This window comes from Capricornis sumatraensis, chromosome 3 (assembly GCF_032405125.1).
Source record: "Capricornis sumatraensis isolate serow.1 chromosome 3, serow.2, whole genome shotgun sequence".
In the NCBI taxonomy this organism is placed as follows: Eukaryota; Metazoa; Chordata; class Mammalia; order Artiodactyla; family Bovidae; genus Capricornis; species Capricornis sumatraensis.
Window position 1 is genome coordinate 68487088 of NC_091071.1, and position 27915 is coordinate 68515002.

General features: G+C 39.6%; 1 protein-coding gene across 2 annotated transcripts in view; it reads right to left on the reverse strand.

Annotated features, from left to right (window-relative positions):
- PDK1 (pyruvate dehydrogenase kinase 1) overlaps window positions 1–26943 on the reverse strand; it is a 46794-nt gene extending 19851 nt beyond the window's left edge. The window contains exons 1-9 of one of the 2 annotated variants that reach the window (XM_068966874.1): window positions 26921–26943; window positions 26742–26824; window positions 24850–24991; window positions 22154–22225; window positions 17523–17707; window positions 17123–17218; window positions 16030–16107; window positions 14282–14358; window positions 12403–12501 (exon numbers count right to left, since the gene is read on the reverse strand). In XM_068966874.1, coding sequence (XP_068822975.1) covers window positions 12403–12501; window positions 14282–14358; window positions 16030–16107; window positions 17123–17218; window positions 17523–17707; window positions 22154–22225; window positions 24850–24991; window positions 26742–26824; window positions 26921–26943 — 855 coding nt within the window. Of the gene's footprint in view, window positions 1–12402; window positions 12502–14281; window positions 14359–16029; window positions 16108–17122; window positions 17219–17522; window positions 17708–22153; window positions 22226–24849; window positions 24992–26741 lie in introns of both variants that reach the window. The other variant, XM_068966873.1, reaches the window with a different exon arrangement.
- Between the last annotated feature and the right edge of the window lie 972 nt (window positions 26944–27915).

Genomic DNA, 27915 nt, shown 5'->3' on the forward strand with positions numbered 1-27915 from the left:
CACGCACATACTGAGAATTCCAGGAGCAAAAAGATAAAGGAACAAAAATAATATTTGAAGAAATGATAAATAAAACTTCCTAATTCTGATGAAAAAGATGAAGCTCTTCAAACTCCAAGTATAACAAACTCAATGAGACAGATCAGCACCTGGACAGATTACAATCAAACTGTCAAAAGCCAAGAATCTTAAAAGCACAAGAAAAGTGACTCTCACATACAAAATATCCAAATAAGAGGAACAGCTGGTTTCTGATCAGAAACCAAGAAGACCAAAAGGCAGTAGGATTAACATTGCTGTTGCTGTCAGTCACTAAGTTGTGTCCAACTCTTTGCAACCCTATGGTCTGCAGCATGTGAGGCTTCCCTAGCCTCCACCATCTCCCGGAATTTGCTCAAACTCATGTCCATTGAGTCAGTGATAACATCCGATCATCTCATCCTCTGTTGCCTCCTTCTCTTCCTGTCCTCAATCTTTCCCAGCATGAGGGTCTTTTACAATGAGTCCTCTCTTTGCATCAAGTGGCCAAAGTATGGGAGCTTCAGATTTAGCATCAGTCCTTCTAATGAATATTCAGGGTTGATTTTCTTTAGGATTAACTGGTTTGATCTCCTTGCTTTTCAAGGGACTCTCAACCGTCTTCTCTGGCACCACAATTCAAAAGCATCAATCCTTCAGCACTCAGCCTTCTTTATGGTCCAACTCTCACATCCATAATGACTACTCAAAAAACCATAGCTTTGACCATATGGACCTTTGTTGGCAAAGTGGTGTCTCTGCTTTTTAATATGCGGTTTAGATTTGTAATAGCCCCTCTTCCAAGGAGCAAGGGTCTTTAAAATTTCATGGCTGCAGTCACTGTCTGCAGTGATTTTGAGCGTTAATTTACTAGCGTGTGAGATGAGTGCAATTGTGCGGTAGTTTTGAGCATTCTTTGGCATTGCCTTTCTTTGGGATTGGAATGAAAACTGACCTTTTCCAGTCCTGTGGCCACTGCTAAGTCTCCCAAATTTGCTGGCATATTGAGTGCTGCACTTTAACAGCACCACCTTTTAGGATTTGAAATAGCTCAGCTGGAGTTCCATCATCTCCACTTTGTTCATAGTAATGCTTCCTTCAAGACGGTGGAGTAGAAGGATTAACATATTCAAAGAAATGAATATAGAAAGAAAAAGCCTATCAAACAAAAATTCCAGAGCCAGTAAAATTATCCTTCAAAAATGAAGGATAAATTGAGACATTCCCAGAGAGGCAAAAACTGAAAGTTTATCATTGATAGAACTCTCCCATCAAGGAATGCTAAAGGGAGTCCTTCAGCCTAAAATGAAAGAATACTAGACAGTAAATCAAATCCACATGAATAAATAAAGAGCACCAGGAAAGGTAACCACATAAATAAATATAAAGAATAGTTTAAGTGTTTTTTTTGTTCATAACTTTTTTCTCCAGTATTAATTAAAAGATAAATTCTATAGGGCAATAATTATAAACCTGTGTAGATGAGCATACAATGTATAATGACATATCTTATATGACAATAACAACCCAAAGATGGGGATGGTGAGGGGACAGACCTATCTAGGATCAAAGTCTGTGTATACTATTGAAATTAAGTTAGTATATAATCTGAACTAATTTATAAATTAACATGTTAATTATAATCTCAGGATAAGTACTAAGAAAATAACTCAAATATAATTACAAAACAAGAGGAAATTAAAATGATATACTAGGAAATATTGGAAAAGGTTAGTTTTCATTCCAATCCCAAAGGAAGGCAAGGCCAAAGAATGCTCAAACTACCACACAATTGCACTCATCTCACACTCTAGTAAAGTAATGCTCAAAATTCTCCAACCCAGGCTTCAGCAATATATGAACTGTGAACTTCCAGATGTTCAAGCTGGTTTTAGAAAAGGCAGAGGAACCAGAGATTAAATTGCCAGCATCCGCTGGATCATGGAAAAAGCAAGAGAGTTCCAGAAAAACATCTATTTCTACTTTATTGACTATGCCAAAGCCTTTGACTGTGTGGATCACAATAAACTGTGGAAAATTCTGAAAGAGATGGGACTATCAGACCACCTGACCTGCCTCTTGAGAAACCTATATGCAGGTCAGGAAGCAACAGTTAGAACTGGACATGAAACAACAGACTGGTTCCAAATAGGAAAAGGAATACGTCAAGGCTGTATATTGTCACCCTGCTTATTTAACTTATATGCAGAGTACATCATGAGAAATACTGGGCCAGAAGAAGCACAAGCTGGAATCAAGATTGCCAGGAAAAATATCAATAACCTTGGATATGCAGATGACACCACCCTTATGGCAAAAAGTGAAGAGGAACTAAAAAGCCTCTTGATGAAAGTGAAAGAGGAGAGTGAAAAAGTTAGCTTAAAGCTCAACATTCAGAAAACAAAGATCATGGCATCCGGTCCCATCACTTCATGGGAAATAGATGGGGAAACAGTGTCAGACTTTATTTCTTTTGGCTCCAAAATCACTGCAGATGGTGATTGCAGCCATGAAATTAAAAGACGCTTACTCCTTAGAAGAAAAGTTATGACCAACCTAGATAGCATATTCAAAAGCAGAGACATTACTTTGCCAACAAAGGTCCATCTAGTCAAGGCTATGTCTTTTCCAGTGGTCATGTATGGATGTGAGAGTTGGACTGTGAAGAAAGCTGAGCACTGAAGAATTGATGCTTTTGAACTGTGGTGTTGGAGAAGACTCTTGAGAGTCCCTTGGACTGCAAGGAGATCCAACCAGTCCATTCTGAAGGAGATCAGTCCTGGGTGTTCTTTGGAAGGAATGATGCTAAAGCTGAAACTCCAGTACTTTGGCCACCTGATGCAAAGAGTTGACTCATTGGAAAAGACTCTGATGCTGGGAGGGACTGGGGGCAGGAGGAGAAGGGGACGACAGAGGATGAGATGGCTGGATGGCATCACCGACTCGATGGACGTGAGTTTGAGTGAACTCTGGGAGTTTGTGATGGACAGGGAGGCCTGGCATATTATGATTCATGGGGTAGCAAAGAGTCAGACAAGACTGAGTGACTGAACTGAACTGGGGAAATACTATTCTAACCAAAAAGAGTAGCAGTAATGGTGAAATAAAGGATGAAAAAAGACATGAGATATATCAACAAAAAAGGAGAAAATGGCAAAACGTAAATTCTAGATTAACAATAATTATTTTAAATGTATGTTACTTGAACTTTTAAAAGGAGGACATTGGCAGGATGGATTAAAAGATGATTAAACCATATGATGTTTACAAGAGACAGACTTTAGATTCAATGACACAAAAAAGTTCAAAGGAAAAATACACAAAAATAGACACCATGAAACCGGAAATCAAGAGAGAGTTGAGATGGTTATCAGACAGAATATACCTGAAGACAAAAATTGTTGACAAAAATAAGGAAAGACATTTTACAGGGATAAGAGATCAATACAATAAGAAAATATAAAATTATAAACATGCATACACTTAACAACTGAGCTCCAAAATACGCAAAGCAAAAATTGACAGAATTATAGGGAGAAGTGGACAGTTCAACACTAATAGTTGGATATGTCGATACCCCACTTTAAATTATGGGTGTGCCAAACAGAAGATAAACAAGGAAACGGAAGATCTGAATGACACTACACCAACTCAGCCTAATAGCTATGTATAGAACACTCCACCCAACAACAACAAAATACACATTTTTCTCAAGTACACATGGAGCATTCTCCAGGATAAACCATATGTTAAGCCATTAAATAAGGTTTAGTAAATGTAAAAGGACTGAATTCATACAAGCTATATTTCTGCCACAATGAAATGAAACTGGAAATCAATAACAAAACAAAATGCGGAGCACTGACACATAGTGTGGAAATTAAACACACTCCTAAACAATCAATGAGTTCATCAAGAAGAAATCACAAGGAAACCAGAAAATAACTTGCGATGAATAAAAACACAACATAAAAAATACATGGGATAGAGAAAACACAGTGCTAAATGGAAATTTATAGCTGTAAAAGGACTCAAATCATCAACTTAAACTTCCAACTTAAGATACTAAAAAAGAGCAAACTACAAAGCAGACAAAAGGAAGAAAATAATAAAGGTGAAATTAATGATATCAAGAGAACAACAACAGAGAAAAATTCAGTGAAACAAAAGGGGGCGTTTTGAAAACATTAACAAAATGGACAAAATTTTAGTTCAGCTAATCAAAAATAAGGGTGTGTATGTGTGTGTGTTAGTTGCTCAGTTGTATATGACTCTGTGCGACCTCATGGACTATAGATCCACCAGGTTCCTCTGTCCATGGGATTCTCCAGGCAAGAATACTGGAGTGGGTTGCCATGCCCTTCTCCAGGGGATCTTCCTGACCTAGGGACTGAACCCAGCTCTTCTGCATTGCAGGCAGATTTGTTACCATCTGAGCCACAAGACTCAAATCTGCAAAATCGGGAATGAAACTGGGACTAGTACTACCAACCTACAGGAGGCAGCAAACAAAACTTTCCAAATAAAAAGAAACGCCAGGAGGCAAAGTGGCTGTCTCAGGAGGCTGAACAAATAGCTGAGGAAAGGAGAGAAGCAAAAGCAAGGAAGGGAAAGGCACACCCAACTAAATGCAGAGTTCCAGAGAGCAGCAAGGAGAGATGAGAGGGCCTGCTTCAATGAACAATGCAAAGAAACAGAGGAAAACAACAGAAAGGGTAAGGCTTGAGACCTCAAGAAAACTGGAAAGATCAAAGGAACATTTCATCCAAAGAAGGACAGAAACTGTAACGACCTAATAGAAGCAGAAGAGATCAAGAAAAGATGGAAGGAATACACAAAACAACTGCACAAAAAAGTTCTTAATGATCCGGATAACCACAACAGTGCAGTCTCTCACTCAGAGTCAGACATTCTGGAGTGTGAAGTCAAGTGGGCCTTATGGAGGCGCTGCTGCCAATAAAGTTAATGGACGCAATGGAATTCCAGCACAGCTGTTTAAAATCCTAAATGATGACGCTATTAAACTGCTGTACTCAGTATGTCAGCAAATTTGGAAAACCCAGCAGTGGCCACAGGGCTGGAAAAGGTCAATGCTCATCCTAAGCCTCAAGAAGGGCAGTACTAAAAAATGTTCAAACACCAAACAATTGCACTCATCTCCCATGCTAGTTAAGTGTGTGTTAGTTGCTCAGTCACATCCGACTCTTTGAGACCCCATGGATTGTAGCCCGTCAGGCTCCTCTGTCCATGGAATTCTCTAGGCAAGAATACTGCAGTGGGTTGCCATGCCCTTCTCCAGGGGATCTTCCTGACCTAGGAGCAAACCTGGGTCTCCTGCATTGCAGGCAGATTATTTACCATCTGAGCCACCAAAGAAGCTTCCCATACTAGTAAGGTTATGCTCAAAATCCACCAAGCTAGTCAGCATTACATGAAACGAGCACTTCCAGATGTTCAAGCTGGGTTTAGAAAAGGCAGAGGAACCAGAGATCAAACATTCGCTGCATCATAGAAAAAGCAAGGGAATTCCAGAAAAACATCTACCTATGTTTCATTGACTGTGTGGATCATAATAAACTGTGGAAAACTCTTAAAGAGATGAGAATACCAGACAACCTTACCTGTCTCTTGAGAAACCTGTATATAGGTCAAAAAGCGTAAGTTAGAACCGGACATGGAACAACTGACTGGTTCAGGATTGAGAAAGGAGTATCACAAAGCTGTTTACTGTACCCTGTTTGCTTAACTTATACACACAGCATATTATGTAAAACCCTGGGCTGGATGAGTTACAAGCTGGAATCAAGATTGACAAGAGAAATATCAACAATCTCAGATATGCAGATGATACCACTCTAATAGCAGAAAGCAAAGAACTAAAGTCTCTAGATGAGAGTAAAGGAGGAGAGTGAAAAAGCCAGCTTAAAACTCAATATTAAAAAAATCTAAGATCATGGCCTCCCTCAGAAGATCCCATGCATGTGACTGTGGTATTGGAGAAGACTCTTCAGAGTCCCTTGGACTGCAAGGAGATCCAATCAGTCCACCCTAAAGGAAATCAGTCTTGAATATTCACTGGAAGGACTGATGTTGAAGCTGAAACTCCAGTACTCTGGCCACCTGATGCGAAGAGCTGACTCATTTGAAAAGATCCTGATGCTAGGAAAGACTGAAGGCAGGAGGAGAAGGGGATGACAGAGGATGAGATGGTTGGATGGCATCACCGACTCAATGGGCATGAGTTTATGTAAACTCTGGGAGTTGGTGATGGACAGAGAGGCGTGGCGTGCTGCAATCCATGGAGTCACAGAGAGTCAGACATGACTGAGCGACTGAACTGAACTGAAGATCATGGCATCTGGTCCCATCACTTGAAGGCAAATAGAAGGGGAAAAGGTGGAAGCAGTGACTGATTTCCTCTTCTTGGGCTCTAAATTCACTGTGGATGGTGACTGTAGCCATGAAATTAGAAGATGATTCCTTCCAAACAGGAAAGCTATGAGAAACCTTGACTGTGTTAAAAAGCAAAGATATCACTTTGCTGACAAAGGTCCGTAGAGTCAAGGCTATAGTCTTTCCAGTAGTCATATATGGATGTGAAAGCTGGACAATAAAGAAAGTAGAGTACTGACAAATTGATGCTTTTGAATTGCGGTGCTGGAGAAGACTCTTGAGTCCCTTGGAAAGCATGGAGATCAAACCAGTCAATTTTAAAGGAAATCAACCTTGAATATTCATTGGAAGGACTGATACTGAAGCTGAAGCTCCAACTCTTTGGCCACCTGATGTGAACAGCTGACTTGGAAAAGACCCTGATGCTGGAAAATATTGAAGGCAGGAGGAGAAGAGGGTAACAGAGGATGAGATGGTTGGATGGCATCATTGACTCAATGGACATGGACATGGCATACTCCAGGAGGCGATAAGGGCCAAGGAAGCCTGGCATGCTGCAGTCCATGGGGTCATGAAGCATTGGACATGATTTGGTGACTCAACAACAACTACCACCAAAATTACAGAAAATAAAAGGGATTATGACGGAAAACCATGAACAACTGTATACCAATAAATAAGAAAACCTAGGTGAAATAGACAAATTCTTAGACAAACTACAGAAAGTAACTCAGAAAGAAATAGAAAATCCGAATAGATGTATAACAAATGAAGAGATTGAATTGGTAATCAAAACTCTTTTCACAGAGAAAAGAACAGGCCCAAATGGCTTCACTGGTGGATTCTACCGAACATTTAAAGAATCAATACAAATCCTTCAAAACCTAAAATACAGACAAGGAAGGAGCACTTCTCAACTTATTCAAGGCCAGTATTATCTGATATCAAAAGCAGACAAAGATACCACAAGAAACTACATACTGATAAATATCCCTTATGAATATCGATGCAAAAATCCTCAATACCTATCCCCAAAATGCACAGTTGGTTCAACACACAAAAATCAATCGTTCTAATACACCAACTGGTAGACTTTAGAACAAACACCACATAATCATCTCAACCTACCCAGAGAAGGCATCTGATAAAATCCAACATCCTCTCATGATACTGCTGTAGTTGTTGTTTAGTTACTAAGTCCTGCCTGACTCTTTCGTGACCCCATGGATTGTAGCCCACCAGGCTCCTCTGTCCATGGTATTTCCCAGCAAGAATATTGGAGTGGGTTACCATTTCCTCATCCAGGAGATCTTTCTGGTCCATGGATCAAACTCATCTCCTGCACTGGCAGGCGGACTCTTTACCACTGAGTCAGGGAAGCCAGTTTCATGATATATACTTAACAAACTAGGAATGAAAGTGAGCTTTCTCAACCTGATGAACAATATTTACGAAAAACCCACAGCTGATATCACACTTAATGATGAAAGACTGAAAGCTTTCACTTTTAAAGAAGAAAATTTAACTTGTATGTATGTGCTGTATGTTCAGTCGTTCAGTCGCGTCCAACTCTTTGTGACCTCACGGACTGTAGCCATCCAGGCTCCTCTGTCCATGGAATTTTCCAGGCAAGAATACAGGAGCGGGTGGCCATTTCCTCCTCCAGGGGATCCTCCCTGCCCAGGGATCAAATGGGAGTCTCTTAGTCTCCTGCACTGGCAGGCAAGTTCTTTGTACTAGTGCCACTGGGAAGCCCTAGTTGTATGCATCAGTTCAGTTCAGTCGCTCAGTGCTACTCTTTGTGACCCCATGGACTGCAACACACCAGGCTTTCCTGTCCATCACCAACTCCCGGAGTTTACTCAAACTCATGTCCATCGAGTCGGTGATGCCATCCAACCATCTCATCTTCTGTCGTCTGCTTCCCTTTTGGCCTTCAATCTTTCCCAGCATTAGGGTCTTTTCCAGTGAATCAGCTCTTCGCATCAGGTGGCCAAAGTATCGGAGTTTCAGCTTCAGCATCAGTCCTTCCAAGGAATATTCAGGACTGATTTCCTTTAGGATGGACTGGTTGGATCTCCTTGCTGTCCAAGGGACTCTCAAGAGTCTTCTCCAACTGTTCAAAAGCATCAATTCTTCAGCACTCAGCTTTCTTTATGGTCCCAACTCGCACATCTATACATGACTACTGGAAAAACCATAACTTTGACTAGACGGACCTTTGTTGGCAAAGTAATGTCTCTGCTTCTCAATATCCTGTCTAGGTTGGTCACAGCTTTTCTTTCAAGGAGCAAGTGTCTTAATTTCATGGTTGCAGTCACCATCTGCAGTGATTTTGGAGCCCCCCAAATTAAAGTCTCTCACTGTTTCCATTGTTTCCCCATCTATTTGCCTTGAAGTGATGGGACCAGATGCCCATGATCTTTGTTTTCTGAATGCTGAGTTTTAAGCCAACTATATCACTCTCCTCTTTCACTTTCATCAAGAGGCTCTTTAGTTATTCTTCATTTTCTGCTATAAGGGTGGTGTCTAAAATGTGCCAAAAGCCAGGGAATAATTAAGTAATCGAGAGGGTTACTAAGCCCAGATCAACTACTTAATGAATTCAGTTGAATAAGTAAATAAATGTTTGTTTTTAATAGCATAATAAAAAAAATAGCTCATTATATCAGAGAGTTGGACATGATTTAGTGACTGAACAACAAAAATAAACATGGAAGAAGAAAAAAATGACTAAAAGTTCTCCTAAGATCAGCAAAAGAAAAAGATACCAGTTCTATTCAGCATTGTACTAGAGGTTCTAGCCACACCAATTAGGCAAAGAAAAAAAAATCAGATTGGAAAGGAAGAAGTAAAATTATCTCCATTTGCAGATGACATAATCTCGAGTAGAGAAAATCCTAAGGTGGTCACAAAAAATATTATAAGAACTTATAAATGACTTTGGCAAGGTTGCAAGACACAAGATCAATACACAAAAATCACTTATAGTCTTATATATTGGCAATATATAATCCAAAAATTAAATTAAGAAAGCAATTCCACTTTAAAAGCCCCCAAAAGAATGAAATATCTAAGAACAAACTTAATAGATGAAGTGTAAGATTTGTGCACTGAAAATCGGAAAACTTTTTTGAAAAAAAAAGATTTAAATTAGTGTAAAGACATCCTGTTGTTCATGAACTGGAAGACTTACTTGATTTAAACAAATAATTTGATCCCCATAAAAACTCAAGCTGATGTTTTTTTGCAGAAACTGACCAGAGATACCTAAAATTCTTATGAAAATGCGTGGAACCCACAATAGCCAAAAAAAGTTGAAATAGAACAACAAAGTTTGAGGAATCACATTTGTCAATTTCAAAATTTACAACCAAGAAATAATAATCAAAATGTTCCTGAAGCGAGATATGCAGACCAATGGAATAGAATTGAGAATCCAGAAATAAACGTATACATTTATAAGCAATTAAATTTTGACAATGATGACAGGAAAATTCAAATGAGAAAAAATAGTCTTTTTACAAATGGTATTGAGAAAACCAGATTATCTACAGGCGAAAGAATGAAACTGGATTCCCTATTTCAAATCATTTACAAAAATTAACTCAAAATGGATCAAAGACCTAAATGTAAGAACTGAAACTTTAAAACTCTTAGAAACAAAGGCATATATTATTGTGACTTTTGAATTAGGCAATGGCTTCCTACATGTGACATTAAAAGCACAAGCAATAAATGAAAAAAAAACCAATAATTCTTCAATAATTTAATTGAAGAACTGAAATTCTTCAAAATTAAAACCTTTGTGTTTCAAAGAACACTCAAGAAAGTGAAAAGGTAAGCCACAGAATGAGAGGACACTGCCAAATCATATATCTCATCAGGGACTAGTATCAACAAGAGAAAATAAACAAATGGAGAAAACTCTTACAATTCAACAATAAAAAGACAACCTACTTAAAAACTGAGCAAAGGATCTTAATTGACACTTAAAAAAAAATACCATGAGATATTAGAATTAGAATGGCCGAAGAACTGATGCTTTTGAACTGTGGTGTTGGAGAAGACTCTTGAGAGTCCCTTGGCCTGCAAGGAGATCCAACCAGTCCATTCTGAAGATCAGCCCTGGGATTTCTTTGGAGGGAATGATGCTGAAGCTGAAACGCCAGTACTTTGGCCACCTTATGCAAAGAGTTGACTCATTGGAAAAGACTCTGATGCTGGGAGGGATTGGGGGCAGGAGGAAAAGGGGATGACAGAGGATGAGATGGCTGGATGGCATCACTGACTTGATGGACGCCAAGTCTGAGTGAACTCCGGGAGTTGGTGATGGACAAGGAGGCCTGGCATGCTGTGATTCATGGGGTCACAAAGAGTTGGACACGACTGAGCGACTGAACTGATAATCTAACAGAACGGCTACAATCAAAAAGACTGACAATAACAAATGTTGGTAAGGATGTGGAAATATTGCTACCTTCATTCATTACTGATGGAAATGTAAAATGGTACAGTCACTTTTAAAATGAGTTTGGTATTCCTAAGAAGTTAAACAGTTACCTATAGACAATTCAGCTTTTAGGTATATACATAACGGACCTGAAAACCAATGTTCACTTATACACAAATGGCAGCATTATTTATAATAACAAAAAAAAATGAATGGATACATGCTATAACATTATATTGAGTGAAAGAAGTCAGTCACAAAAGAGTACTTATTGTATGACTGAATTTTTATGAAGTGTCCAAAACAGGGAAGTCCGTACACAGAAAATGGATTAGTGGTTGCCAAAGGGTGGGGAGAGGGAGCAGTGAGGAGCGACTGTTAAAGAGCACTGGTTTTTTCTCTTGGGAGTGAGGAAAATGTTCTGAAATTAAACAGTGGTATGGTTACACAACCTTGTGAACACACTAAAAACCACTGACTTGTGTATTTTAAAAAAAGAACACTAGATACCTTCAAAGTCTCTGAAAGATGATTACTTCTAGTTTGGAATTCCACGTATGAACTTAAATACTGGGAAAATAGCAACTGAGGCTAGGCAACTGAGAGGGGAGATGCTCTAAGAGAGCTAACTCCTCAGCTACCATAAACAAAAGCCAATATTTGCTGTCTAAAAAATTTTAATTTCATAAACGGCAATATTAGAAAATGTCTTTCAACTACAGCAATACGAAAAGAAATAACAAAAAGACTGTCTCTGAGTAGTGACCTACAAGTGGCAAGGAACTGACACATTTCATTTTCATCTCTCTGCATTTATTAATTTGATACAAAATTTAAAATGATTATTTAAAAAAGAGAAACATCATCATACTCTAAGAAACTGAGCTATCTAAGAAAAATGTAGTAGAAATGGCCTGGGACTAGGGTCCATGAACATGAATTTGAGCAAACTCAGGGAGATAATGGAGGACAAAGGAGCCTGGCGTGCAGGAGTCCATGGCATCACTAAGAGCTGGACATGACTCAGAAACTTAACAGGGCTCAAAGGACTGACATCCTGTCCTGTGTCATTTATTGGCTATTGAATAATGAGTTAATCACCGTGTCTAATTTCTGTAAAATTGAGAATAAAATTACCTTTGCCCCTTACTGAAGAGCTGTTAGGAAAATCAAATGAAACACTTAAAAGCAGATTTAAAAACATTGTTTAAAAAGGAGAAATTATGTACTATCTACATAATACTGTAAAATACCCACATATTTTAAATTTTACTTATCAAAGTAGATATCAAACTGGACAGACATGATTCTGCAAAACTGTCTGTCTCCAGGGTTTACTTTAACCTGAATCATCTGGATGAAGGGTCAGAACAGAAACAGACTCAAGGGAAAATTTCATAACCTGTCAGATAAATGAAACGATGTGCATATTATCTAGCAGGAAGACGGTTTCTTTCTCCTAAGAATAAATTACGTCTTCTGGAAAACATGTACATGTCTGTACATTAGTTTTAAAAACCTAAAAAAACAGCACTTACCTTCACAGTCAAATCCTCTTTACCCAGTGTGACATGGACCTGAATAGGCGGATAAACACCTTTGTCAGCATGATGCTCCATCGTTGCTCTCATTGCATTCTGAAATACATAAGGGTTACGTTAAAAATACAACTTTAAAGAAAGAGAGAAACAAAGTATAATTTTCAAGTATATATGCACTCCTTGATATTTTTTAAAAATTTAATAAAAACATGCCTAAGAATCATAATTCATAACTCAATTTAAAGGACTACTTCTAAAAAGTAAGTCAGTTTTGGAGGACTTGGTAGGTAAAAATCCCAACTAAGTTCTGCATATTTTCTAAAATCAGAATCTCAACATTTTTAACTAGCTTTATATGAAAGCAGAAAATTCTACTCAAATATTTTTATAATTTGGTAGATAATGGGCAAAGTTTATTTTTGAAAACAGTCTCATCTCTATTTTAAAGAACCATTTTAATTGTCATAAATTGCTTTAAGAAAAAGTGATTTTTTTCATTTAGTACTAATAGCAAGTCTTATGATGATGTAGAAATAAATCTAATTTACTACTAATTGGAAACTGGAATATTTATTTACACAGTAAAACAGTTTTGACCAATTTCTAAAGGATACAAGGGTACACAATGTCAACAGAGCATAAGCACTAAGCAATAACATGACATGTAGTGTTGAAGCAGGAACTGCTAAGACTACACACAGTTTAAAAGGCAAAAGGCTGGACTGCACTTGGAGTGTGTAGCCCTGGGACAGAGTCCCCAGAGGAAGACGTTCTGTCATCTCTACCGAAGGCCGTTTAAGATCAGGTTTCAGCCATTATTACTGATGTAATATAAAGTCTGTTACGTAATATGGTAATATTTCTTTTATTAAGCATCATAGGGAACGAGATCTTTAGGTGACTGAAATTTCAAGGAAAAAATTACTTTTAATCCTTTAAGTGCAAATCGTTTATTCATTTAACCACTTCAGTAGAAAGATTTTTGTACGATATTAGATACATTCTTGCTGTCTTAGAACCAAGAACATTTTTCAGTCTTTGTTGTTCTAAGACAGTCAGCTAGTTTTTCTATGTTTCAGTGTATTTTTCTTTTTTCATGATCAGGCTGAAAGCCACCTCGTCTCTCTTCCACCTGCTCCTGGCTGAAGACAAGGTAACCACACTGAGAGAGGCTACAGGCTTAATGTGGGGTAATATTTCAGCCACATGGACCCATACTCCTCATCACACACTTTCCTGTTTACCCGCAACTGTCTTTGGTATGCTGCTGAGAAAAAAATTTACTCTCAACATTACGAGCACAACTGTATTTAGTTTTCAAAATTTGTTGTAAAGAGCAAATATAACAGCAGAAGTCACATAAGTCAGTGTAAGTGACTTTCTCCACAAAAATGCATACAATGCATATGGCAGTGGGACTGTGGTCCTTTAGGGGTGGAGAATCATTCTTCTAAACATTTTGCTTTGTAAAAATACAAATAAAACTGTATCAAACACCTATAATGTGCTGCCATTGTATAAGACATTTAGGATGTTATTCTCAATCTTCATAGCAACCTGGGTAATAATATTGTCCTTGTTTGACAGAGGAGGAAACTGAGGCTTGGGGTTGAGGGACTTGCACAAGGTCACACACATCTTAGGTGGCAGAACTGGAATTCAAATCCAGGTCTTCCTGAGCCCCAGGTCTGAGCTTACCACTACACTGAGGGCATCAGTGTTGACCAACAGCTTATCTCCACTGATGTGCCATGAAACACCAAAGGATATCTTTTAATGAAACTGAGGAAAACCTGGTAAACTATTTAAACTTTCAAAGCAGATTCCTAACCTTAGGAAAGGACTGATAAAGGTGATGTAATACTATGTTACAAACCTTGAAAAGTTCAAACACCATGTGATAGAGATGGGATGGTACATAAACCACTTGTATTGGCTGTCCTGGTGATTTTGCTACAGAGCAGAAGAGAAAAATATGAAAGTACAGAGAGATGTGCTTAAAGCATTTTAAAGAATATATTGTGTAGTGCTGAAAAGAAAACATTTACTATGGAGGATAGTACTACTGGGGGGAGAAGGGCTACACCAGTTTTTCACTTTATCTGTGTTTGAATGCTGGGCTCACACAGTTTATCCCTGCCTGTGACAACATGAGCCCTGCAGTCACTCTTGCAATCCTGCACAACCATCTACCAACCCATCTTCCCATTCCTGTCTATGATGGTTGAGTCTGTTTAAGACAGTCTTACGGTCAGAATTTTTTCCTTCCATAAAGGAGTGTTAAAGTCTTTAAATTCCACGGTCCAACTCACATAGATACATTCTTTCATTTAAAAAGCCATTTTTTAATTGTTTCACCCAGGTGGGATGCTTTGTTTTATTCTGGGCATTTCTGTGCATATAGATTCAAATAAAAACTTTGAGCTAGCATTGACTTATCAAGGGCCACTAATTATACATTCAAACATGTAATAGGAGCCCAGTTGGGGGTAGAGAACAGATAATAAGCACAGCAGAACTTTCAGGAAAGGAGTATAAGAGTCGCCATACCTCAGAATTCTCATTCAGCCAATAAGCTGGACTCTCCAATGAATAAACTGGCTCTTGGAAACACAGATGGTACATCTGGAAACTGCCCACAGCAGTTCAGGTTCCCAAACTATCACTTGTGCCTTGTGGTTCTTAATCACTGAATGTACTATTATGGCTTTAGAAAAACCAGGCAACTTTATTTTCAATGGGGCAACTTCTCCCACTGCCCTCCCACTCTAAGGTCCAGAATACAACTCAGCAGAAGCCTATTTAATTTTATTCTTCTTACAGGGTCATTCTAACTGAGGTAATGTCTCCCTCTATCAAACTACCCTACCTCCAGGGAAAACAGAGAGAGACTCATCAATCTCCTTCTGAGGCATCTAAACCTTCTGTGTCCAAAAGAAGACCATCAGAGATAATCAGAGTCTCAAACAGATGGACATCTTTCTTTCTTCTTTTACATCTCCAGTCTTTTTTACTTCCTCGACAATAAAAAATTGGTTTACAACTAGGAAGTAGAAATCTTAAAGGGTAAACCTTACATTAGTGAAACACATATAAAAGTCAGATGTAATTTTCTTGAAAGCATTAGTCGCTCAGTCGTGTCTGACTCTTTGCGACCCCCATGGACTGTAGCCCACCAGGCTCAGGCTCCTCTGTCCATGGAATTCTCCAGGCAAGACTACTGGAGTGGGTAAGCCATTCCCTTCTCCAAGGGGTCTTCCCAACCCAGGGATCAAACCCGGGTCTCCTGCATTGCAGGCAGATTCTTTACCGTCTGAGCCACCAGAGAAGAATCACTTTTTTCTGTGACTAACCAGGAAATAAAAAATATGCAAAGAATCAATATTATCAATTAAAATAATGAAAATGGGAAAGAAAAAGGTAAAATGTCTTTCAGAAAAAATCCAACTAAATTAAAAAATATACATATATACATACACACACATAAATACATATATTTTTAACATGATTTCTCTCCCTCAGCTTTCATATCCAATAAAGAAGTTGTTTTATATTAAATCTAATTTATCATTCCTTCTCAGATAATCATAACACTAATCATTAAGGAAAAGGCATCAGGCTTACCATTTAGTTCTTCAAGTTCTAGTTCGGGAGAGTTAATATAATACAAATCACACAGACGCCTAGCATTTTCATAGCCATCTAGTGTGAATCAAAACAAAAAAGTAATTAAATAAATTTACTTTTGCTTCATGAAGATGGCAATAATATATAGACAAATGAAATTTTAAAGCTTTCTATAGAAAAGAATATACTTTAATAATCTTAGTTTGGGGAGGTCTTTTTAAAGTATGACATGACAAAGCCTAAGGCCATATAAAGCAAAAAGTGACAGATATGATTACAAAAAATTTTTCAAATATCTGTATGGGAAAAGACACCATAAACAAAGTAAAAAGAAAACCAGCAGATTGAAGAAAATATTTACAATACATGTAACGAAAATTTAGAGTTGGTAAGGGTTTAGGGAATACTCACTTTCATTCATTGTTTGATACATTTTTGGAGTTATAAAATTTTAAATGCATTTTAAATATTTTTAATTCTAGAAATCCTGCCTTCTAAAATACTAGCAAAAGTCAGCACATATATAAGGATGTCTACTGAATACTGTTGGTGATAGAAACAACAGAAATATGCATCAATAGGAGTATGGATTAATACATTCTGATACATCCCCAACAGTCATTCAAAAACCTGGTGTATATCCACATGTACTACACATGGCACGATGTTTGTAAACTTACAGAAAAACATACACAAAGTATCCCATGTTCCAAAATCAGCAACGTAAGACCAACAATTATGTGTGTGCACAAGCATACACAGTACAAACAGAAAAAGCTGTGGCAAGATACAAGCCAAACTATTATGAATTATGGCTTCAATATAGGGAATTAGAAAGGAGGGAATAAGGAAATATTTTGAAGTCAAACAGATACCCTCATAACATCACCACCTTTTCCCTAATAAAGCATGGTATCAACAAAACATTCATCCTATACATAGTACACAATTAGCATTATAAAGCCATTTTCAAACCCATGCATGGGTTATATCATTTTATCTAATGATTCAAATAACTGCTTTAATAGCAAGAAAAAACACTCAACAATTTTGATTTTGGCATTCTTTCTGAAAGGAGAAATGTATTTACCTTTAATAACTTCAACCACATTGCAGTTTGGATTTATACTTCCAACATGTTTTCGATGAGATAGGCTTCCTTTGCCTTTTCCACCAAATAATAAAGCTATAAAAAATTAAAAAACAAATAAAATAAGCTAAAATACATAATGCCGCTGTCTGGATTTGAATACTGTTTCTCTAATTGGTACCAAACAGTAGGACAAGTATTTTCCTTAAAACATAAACATTTTACATAACGTTAAACATAAATTTAAAACCCGCCTTTCAATGGCAGTCTATTTGCTTTCCTTAATACACACAAACAAAAGTAAAATTAAATGTTCTCCCTAAAAGGAAGTTTTCTAAATAAATGTAAAATATACCAACACAGATTATTTAGCTTTTTCTCTTGACTTCCAGACACTTACAGTGCTGATTAAGTAACATTCTAATTGAAATTCGACTCATGTAGAAACGATCCAAAAAATACTGAACATTCTGGCTGGTGACAGGATCCACCCCGAAGCTTTCCTTGTATTCAACCACACCTTCAGCCATTGTGGGTATCACGTCATTGTGTCGGTTCCTGATCCGTATCACAGTGTCTGTAAAGCTAAACAAATCTGTCTGTCAAAACAGCCAAATATTTTGGCAAGTGAATGTGATACTAAAATCTAAATATAGCCAATTATACTAGACAAGAAACGCCTAATTCAGTAAATGAAGCATCAAGGCATGTTTTCTTACACTTATTTAAGTATATTTCAGATCATAAAATATACCATCTCTATAGAGATGTTTTCAGTTCAGTTGCTCAGTCGTGTCTGATTCTTTGTGACCCCATGAATCACAGCACGCCAGGCCTCCCTGTCCATCATCAACTCCCAGAGTTCACTCAAACTGTCCATCGAGTCGGTAATGCCATCCAAACCATCCATCCTCTGTCGTCCCCTTCTCCTCCTGCCCCCAATCCCTCCCAGCATCAGGGTCTTTTCTAATGAGTCAACTCTTCGCATGAGGTGGCCAAAGTATTGGAGTTTCAGCTTCAGCATCAGTCCTTCCAATGAACACCCAGGACTGATCTCCTTTTGGATGGACTGGTTGGATCTCCTTGCAGTCCAAGGGACTCTCAAGAGTCTTCTCCAACACCACAATTCAAAAGCATCAATTCTTCAGTGCTCAGCTTTCTTCACAGTCCAACTCTCACATCCATACATGACCACTGGAAAAACCATAGCCTTGACTAGACGGACCTTTGTTGGCAAAGTAATCCCTCTGCTTTTCAATATACTATCTAGGTTGGTCATAACTTTCCTTCCAAGGAGTAAGCGTCTTTTAATTTCATGGCTGCATCACCATCTGCAGTGATTTTGGAGCCCAAAAAATAAAGTCTAACACTGTTTCCACTGTTTCCCCATCTATTTCCCATGAAGTGATGGGACGAGATGCCATGATCTTCGTTTTCTGAATGTTGAGCTATAAGCCAATTTTTTCACTCTCCTCTTTCACTTTCATCATGAGGCTTTTTAGTTCCTCTTCACTTTCTGCCGTAAGGGTGGTGTCATCTGCATATCTGAGGTTCTTGATATTTCTCCCGGCAATCTTGATTCCAGCTTGTGCTTCTTGCAGCCCAGCGTTTCTCATGATGTACTCTGCATAGAGTTAAATAAGCAGGGTGACAATATACAGCCCTGACGTACTCCTTTTCCTATTTGGAACCAGTCTGTTGTTCCATGTCCAGTTCTAACTGTTGCTTCCTGACCTGCATATAGGTTTCTCAAGAGGCAGGTCAGGTTGTCTGGTATTCCCATTTCTTTCAGAATTTTCCAGTTTATTGTGATCCACACAGTCAAAGGCTTTGGCATAGTCAATAAAGCAGAAATAGATATTTTTCTGGAACTCTCTTGCTTTTTCCATGATCCAGCAGATGTTGGCAATTTGATCTCTGGTTCCTCTGCCTTTTCTAAAACCAGCTGGAACATCTGGAAGTTGACGGTTCACGTATTGCTGAAGCCTGGCTTGGAGAAATTTGAGCATTACTTTACCAGCGTGTGAGATGAGTACAACTGTGCGGTAGTTTGAGCATTCTTTGGCATTGCCTTTCTTTGGGACTGGAATGAAAACTGACCTTTTCCAGTCCTGTGGCCACTGCTGAGTTTTCCCAATTTGCTGGCATATTGAGTGCAGCACTTTCACAGCATCATCTGTCAGGATTTGAAAGAGCTCAACTGGAATCCCATCACCTCCACTAGCTTTGTTCATAGTGATGCTTCCTAAGGCCCACTTGACTTCACATTCCAGGATGTCTGGCTCTAGGTGAGTGATCACACCATCATGATTATCTGGGTCATGAAGCTCTTTTTTGTACACTTCTTCTGTGTATTCTTGCCACCTCTTCTTCCTATCTTCTGCTTCTGTTAGGTCCATACCATTTCTGTCTTTTATCGAGCCAATCTTTGCATGAAATGTTCCCTTGGTATCTCTAATTTTCTTGAAGAGATCTCTAGTCTTTCCCATTCTGTTGTTTTTCCCCTATTTCTTTGCATTGATCACTGAGGAAGGCTTTCTTATCTCTCCTTGCTATTCTTTGGAGCTCTGCATTCAGATGCTTACATCTTTCCTTTTCTTCTTTGCTTTTCACTTCTCGTCTTTTCACAGCTATTTGTAAGGCCTCCCCAGACAGCCATTTTGCTTTTCTACATTTCTTTTCCACGGGGATGTTAAGAAACTCCAAAACAAAAAAAAAAACTTGTGAAATGTAATTATTTTCTTGGAACTCCTAAAAGTAAGGGCTGCCACAAAACACAATCCTACAAATGTGAAGGGTTTTCTTTAACTATCATCAACTAAGATTATTTCAACACCCGCTATGAGGATGGGATCCAGGCACAGTCAGCGTAAGAGAAGACAGAGCACTTGCTTCCAGGGAACACATGCTCTGTAAGGAATGAAGATGAATGAGCCAATAAAGGCTGTCTGTTTTGGAACCATTCCCCAGGTTCAAGAGAGAAAGGGCCACTTAGAAAAGTAGAAAGGAATTCTAATTCCATTCTATGAGTTTAAAAAATGGGAGAAGAAAAGGTGAATGCGTGTTCAAAGAAAAATCTTCAAGCTATCCAGCATTTCTATTTCTGTCACTTGAAGACACTACTGCATGGCTTTGCCAACAGACATCCATCTAGTCAAGGCTATGGTTTTTCCAGTAGTCATGTATGGATGTGAGACCTGGACCATAAAGAAAGCTGAGTGCTGAAGAATTGATGCTTTTGAACTGTGGTGTTGGAGAAGACTCTTGAGAGTCCCTTGGACTGCAAGGAGATCCAGCCAGTCCATCCTAAAGGAAATCAGTCCTGACTATTCTTTGGAAGGACTGATGCTAAAGCTGAAGCTCCAATACTTTGGCCACCTGATGCAAAGAAATAACTCACTGGAAAAGACCCTGATGCTAGGAAAGATTGAAGGCAGGAAGAGAAGGGGACGACAGAGGATAAGATGGTTAGATGGCATCACTGACTCAATGGACATGAGTTTAAGCAAGCTCTGGGAGTTGGTGATAAACAGGGAAGCCTGGTGTGCTGCAGTCCATGGAGTCACAAAGAGTCAGACACAACCCAGCAACTAAAGTGAACTGAACTACATGGCTAATTTAAAGAAGTAAATAAAAGAGGAAAGAAGTCTTAGTTGTGAAGTAACGAAATCTACCTTGCAATATAGCCATCAGAACGCACACTTCCAAATGACTGCTTCCTCATTCAAAGTCTTCAGAGTCATCACCTTGACTACTATTAACCTATTCCAATGATGCTCTCATTGCTCAAAATATTTTTGGAAATTCCTAGTTTATGATTAGTTTCAAAACCAAACTGTGAATCCAAAATACAAACAACAAACTCCTTGAAAACAATTCATCATTTCTAGTTACTTCTTAATCATTTATTTCACATCTCTCTTTTTTTGTCAAAACCAAAATAGTGTTATTTTGCCTGGCTGCTCAAGTTATTTTTTAAAAATTCAGCTCTGAATGACTATTTTCCGAAGGTTTTTCTGCATAAGGTTTACTTTTAAGTTAGACTGGATGGGTCTAAATCCATTCACTGTCCATGTAAGCCTAACGCTATTTTAAGACTTTTTGTGCACAGACAGTATCTCTTTTTGCACAGATAGTATTATTTCAGTAGTCATTTTAAAGAGTAAATGACATCAGCTGTGTAAATTTTGCTGCATACCTATGCAAATTCTTGTTATTTTCAAACCAAAATCATGTTTAAAAAGTGAAATGTTGCTACTACCTTTAAAGACAGTAAAAAAAAAAAAATGTGTAATGGACTTGGAGGACAACAACAGGGACAGTCTTAAGTTCTGAGCAACATTCACTGGAAAAAGCAGGTAACTTGCCTCAGGGGATTATGAGGCTTATTAGTCCTGGTATGTTGACTATTAACAGGTCACATTACTTACATTGTCTCGCAGACCACAGTTCATAAACTACAGACAAGTTTCTGTCTTGTAGGCCTTCAGTGTTTGTTGAAAGTTTAGTTTCCAATCTTTCAAAATTAGGAAATCTAACTTAAAAAACAAAAATAACTAGACTTGCAGTTTTTCTTATACCCGCCCCCTCAACACACACACACATATCACGTGATCTGGGCAGTGTTTCTGCTGGGCAATGTTCAGTAGAGCTGAGAGGCTGTCCTTTAGAAGCAAGCACTCATCACCAAGCCTTCACCAGTCTCCTGCCATCCAAGTGGCCCTGAGACCACATCAAGATCTCCCCTGATCACCACATTTGAACTGCATCTTTCTTTACACTAGAGTGAAGAGAAACGTGAAGTTTTTCTTATGCCCAGTCCAATTTCTGAATTTATGTTACCTGGCTGGCCTGTATGGACTGCGACAGATACATATACCATCATATGTTCTAAAGTAGTGAAAAACCAAAAGTTAATCAATTTCCCTAAAATGATCCAATAGCAATACATTTACATTTTTACATGATGTTCAAAGAGTATATGAGGTTGTTTTATATGATGTTCAAATAAGGCAAAACAACTGTACTTACTCATAAATCGTTTTAGCATCTTCAGCACTTTTGTCCTTAAACTCAAGAAGCTCTTGAAGACTCTGGATATACCTAAAATGTAAATCAACCCCTTGTAAGACTGTTCTTTTACATTGTGAAAGTCCAATATTGTGAGAATGATCAAGAGGCATTTTAAACATTTCTTTACTGTTAATTAACTTTTAGCAAATTATGGTTGAAGGGGGATTTGTATACCCATGCACATTCAAGCAAAGTCCCTGACAGTAATTAGAAGGTACATTTTCTCCTAAAAACGTAGGTTAAATTTGATTTGAGAAATTCCTACTCTTTTTGAAGTTCTCAACTTGAAGTCGTTTTTACATTTCTTAAAATTACCACTGTCCATCACAGTATAAATATACTGATGGTCATGGGAACTGAGTCTGTCACCAACAATTATGTGATCTTGGGCAAATGACTTAACTTGTCTTAGTCTCAGTAAAATGTGGAGGCCAGCTTACCTTGGTCTAAGAATCTAACTTAAATGTCTGTTTTAAAACCTTAATTTTAGATGTTATGTCCAGTCAGCAGATACTTATTGAAAGTCTACAATCTAACACATGGTTCTTCTAAACAACTGAACGAAAACACAAAAGTCATGAAAATGCTTGTTTTTAATTTACCTAAAAATATGATGGAGCAAATCCACCTGGTAAAGGAGCAAAATGAGGAAAGTCAAATGCCTCTCTGAAGGTCATGCAGCAGAGGACAATGGCAGTGCAGGGCCAGGGCCAGAACACCTATCATTCAATGACCTTCTTCAGTGTAATGTCTCCTTTGGCCGGACCTTCAGCTGCCATATTTTAGTAGGCGTCCAGGGGCAGTGCAAGTGTTTTAAAAATCTGCAAATCCCCATGTTGGTTTCCAAAGTTGTTTCTGACAAACAATATGCCCTACTGCATGCCAAGGCATTCCAAAGTCTAGTGATTCTGAGTCTACTGTTGTGACTTAACCCTTACTCTTCATTGGCAAGAACAATTATGCTTTAATTCAGAAGATACTGAAACCAAGCAGGACCCTGTGGGGCTCCTGGGCACAGAAGCCTTTCCATGCCTCCAATTTCATATTTGTAGGGAACAGACTCCAGTCTCCATGACCTTCCTTGAGGTCCAAAGGGCAGGTTCAAACAGGTGCTAATCAGGGAAGAGAGAGGATGCAGAGACAAGGGAGAAGCAGCCAAGAGCCAACAGTGCAGACCTGGAGTCAGTCTGGTTTCCCCTCAAGAGATAGACATCTCTGAATTCTTTCACAGCACTAAAACGCCCAACAAAAGAAAGATATTAGCATTTTTCATCCCAGAAGGTTTGATAATCTCAAGAAGCACATCAGACACCTGAGGCCAGATTAAAGGCCTGCACGTACCCTGATCATTATCAGCAAGCTCTTCCTTGAACCACTGCTATAAAACTCCTCACCAAACATCCCTGGGTTGGGACACACAGTTTTTCAGGGCAAGATCCTGCTGTGTCCTCCATTGCCTGGCAAAGCAATAAAGCTATTCTTTTCTACTTCACCTAAAACTCTGGCTTCAAGATTCAATTCAGCACCAGTGAACAAAGGAAGAGTTTTTGGCATTAAATTGTCAACATCTACAATGTGTCAGGCACAGATATTTTAAAAATGTAACATATTCTACTTTTAACGATTTTTTTTTAAAAAAAAAGGAATAAACCTCCATAGAAAACTGCATCAGAGTTCCTAAACAAATGCCTCTTACTTAAACCACATTTCTAACTATTCCATTTTTGGACTGGAAAGTATCTGATTATCAATTATGGAGCAGTCATTATTTCTTTCACTTATTTTAAAAAGTTGACATATCAGCTTCTCCCATAATTATATTGCTTACAACAGGAAAGCTAGGATCTCCATAAATCATAATTGGGAAATGCCTTGCAACTAAATTTTTCCATTTACGACAACTCTGGCAAACTCTTGTTTGAAATGTATAGTGGTTAACAGAATAACACTTTTAATAACATTAACAAGAAAGGCTGTATACAAGTGGCCACACATGCATACACACCCTTAATAGCTCTACTGTCATTTTTAGAAGAGAGATCATAGTTTCTACACAATTCTAATAACTAATTGGTTTTAAATGGTAGAATAAATATTTTAACTTTTGTGACTTATAAAGATATACTTCAATAAGATAAATTCAGTTTATAAAAAATATTTACACCCTTTAACACATTTTATTAATCTGACTTCAACATACAGCAGTAGACACAAACAAATCTGAGTTTGAATCCCATGAATATTTTTGCCTTAGGCAAAGGACTTAATCTGTAGGTACCTCCATTTCTTCATCTGTAAAATGGATGCCCACTGGGCAGGGTTATTGAAGGGATTAAAGGTAAAGTATATAAATCTCTAGCTATCAATTTATGGTAGATATTTTTATTACATTATAAAATAACATCCTTGGAGATTTAATAACACGAATCTTAAATACAGTGTCTGTATTTCTGTGCATTTCTGATTGTTTTTTCAAAACCAAAAAGTAGTACAGTCCAGGATTGAGGTGACAAGCCCAGATACACCCAAACAAAGGAGGAGGAATGCTGCTACTACCTTGAGACATCACTGAAGAGTAAAAAAGTATTTGCTTTAACTTTGGGTAAAGTCTACAACTCTACTCAAATTGCAAACACAAGAACAGTGAATCTTACCAGCTCTGTACCAACTGAACTGATGGTGTCCGGAGAAGATTATCTGGAAGAAGACTTATTTCTTTCATTATATTTGCCAATCTCACGGGCAACTCTTGCCGCAGAAACATAAATGAGGTCTTTTCACAAGCATTCACAGATCCTGAAACCAAATACAGTGTGAATAGCAGTAAGTGGAAGCCAGAAGGCAGAGAGAAACGCAGAGTTATTTGGCAAGTGATATCATCATCACAATGACAAGGCAAGAAGAGGAGCAAGCGACAAGACAGTCCAGTCTCTAGGGCTGTGCGACATTCTGAACCACCTTCCAATCACACTGTAGAGCATCAGTGAGGTTACTTTCCTATCTCCATTATTCACATCTCCCATCTTAGAATGAAGACAACCTAGGCAAGTCTGAGCAAGGCACAGTCTGATTAACGTAGGACCTGTAAAAAGCCTATCTTATATAACCTGTTGCTATCATTTTAAAAACTTGTTTCCTAACTTTAGGTTTATAAGAAAAACCTGTCTGAGAAGCAGTGGAAATTCTGACATGTTCATGAAACAATTCATTGAGTCCAGGTAGAACCACTATACTAATTGCCATAAGCAAAGAGTAAATGAAGAGTAGTCTTTCGGGCAACAGAAAGCAAAAGCTGCCAATGCCTCCTCTGCGATCAGCTTCAAGCTTCTCCCCCAGTAGGTTCTATTCAACTGTCTGATTCCTGGAAAGCAAACTGCTCCTTCCTCCACTCCTACTCAAGATGCTAAGCAGAACAGCTGTAGAATCGCATTTGGCAAGCAGTTCCATTTAAAGTTAAACTAAAAAGTCATGTTATTTCAGTGATGCATTTTAAACTCACTGATTTGCTCTTTTAGCAAGAGACAACCATAGCAAAAACTAGATTGTCAATAGGAATAATCGTATTAAAAGAAAATATTTTCTTGCGGAAGTTTAATGGCATATTTGGGAAAGAGGTCAAATTCACCGTCTTAATAACACTACAGTCATTTTAAGGTAAAAACAAAAACCAAGAGCTTTGAACCAAACAAAATCGACACTGTAAACCACAAGTTTAAGTGGCTAACTACGCTGCTATCTTTCAAGCCACTAGTGATCCGTTGGTGACCAAACCGACTCACAGTGCAAAAGATAACTCGTCGAAATTTTGACTTGATTAGTCTTTCCATTTCACCTTAGCGCCCCACTATGAGAAGTCAAAGTTAAATGCCTGACTTTGCAATTCCTCTTCATCTTTTCTAGAGAAAACCAGGAAGCACTCATCTGAGAAAGAGGAAAGCGGAGAGTCACTTTGGTAAACAAACCCCATAGCATACTGTACCCATGCACTTTACACGTGCTGCGGACTCTTGTTGACGAAATGAACTGTACGGTTGGTGGCAACTCTTAGGCCAGTGGCAAGGAAAACATTCTATGAAACACCGGGCCAGTAAGAACCTGCTTCCCCTATCAGCATGCCACTTTTATGTAATCATCATATGCAAAACTGAGCATTTATCAGCACTCTGCAGAATCTGAACGTGACTCCCGGAGGTGTCAGCACACTCGCCTCTCACTCGGGCTGGGCTCTTCCGAAAGCGCCTGGCTGGGAGCGCGGAGGTGCACACGTGCGCTGAAAAGAGGTTCGAGCCCCGGGCTTGTTTTTCAACAATACACGGGGAAAAGGCACACTCTCCCAGTTATCTCTCGGGGGCGCGGACGCCTGCACCTGAGCAGAGGGATCCGTCTGTGAGGGACGGAGGAGGCGCCCGAAGCGCGGGAGAGACGTTGAGGAAGGGGGCGCGCCGGCGACGAGAGGGCACCCGCGCGGGCCGGGCCCGGCCCGGGTTAGCGGCCGCAGCTCCCGGCTGGGGTTGCGCAGAAGGCCCGAAGCCCGGGCCCTACTCACCGAAGTCCAGGAACTGCTTCATGGAGAGCGGGGATGGCGAGAAGCGCGCGTAGAAGTCCACTTGGCCGGGAACGCCGCGTTCGGGCGCCGGGCCGGAGCCCGAGTCCGAGGTGAGGCTGCGGCTGACGCTAGGGCGGGCGGCGCGCAGCCCGGGGCCCGGGCCGGCCGAGGTGGCTACGCGAAGCAGCCGCGCTAGCCTCATGCCGAGCCGCGCCGGAGGAGCCGGAGCCCCGGGCGCCAGGTCGCCGCTCCGCCGCTCAGCCGGGTGGTACGTGAGGGACGTGGCGGCCTCGGGGGCGGGGACCGGCTGTCACCGCCGCGGCCACCGCCCCCCTTGCCGGAGCCCGGCCCTCCGCGCCGCTGGGCGGGGCCCGGGGAGGGGAAGGAGGCGGGGAGAGAGGCGGGGATCGCGTGCGGACCGCCCCCGAGTCAAAGTCCCGCCCCCCGCGCCGCGGGGCGGGGCCCGGAGAGCGGGAGGGCGGGGTTTCGCGTGGAGGCCGAGCAGCTACGAGCCTCTCGTGGTGTGGCGCGCCTAGTCACAAGCCCTTTGGAAAGAAATCCCACTTTCCTGCTTCCTCAGGTCTCCTGTCCTCCGCCGAAAAGCTCTAGCACAGGATCGACATCCGCTTCCAGGCACCACAGTGTCTTGCTTAGAGCGTGTTCCAGAAACGCTCCAAAAAACAAGCCCATATTTTACGGAGGAGCAAACTGAGACCCCCAAAATTTTCAGAGCAGACCCTTGCCAAACAGTGGTACAAAAGTACACATGGTTATTACTATAGAGTGTGGCCCTAAATAATAGCGCAAAGACTCCCGTCCCAAGAGAAGAGAATTGGCGGCTCAACGTGAAGCTTTATCTACTGTCATTCTCCGGCTGGGCAGCAATGTGTATAAAGGCTCCCACAACTCCGACTGCCCTTCTCTTTAACTGTCTTAGCGTCACAGTTTGATTGCTCCAACCTTTGCAGTTTCCAAATAGTGAATGTAAGACTAGAGAATTTCTAATTTCGATTTAATCGCCCAGAGCTGCGAAGGCTGTCTATAGTGAAAATCACCACTGTCCCTTCTTGCCACTGCTCCTCCATATATCTAATCCTAGTGGTTTGTTATGTCTTAGATGCCAACAAAATTACTTTTCCTTCGGTGTGTAGTTTAATTTAAAATATATATTTTA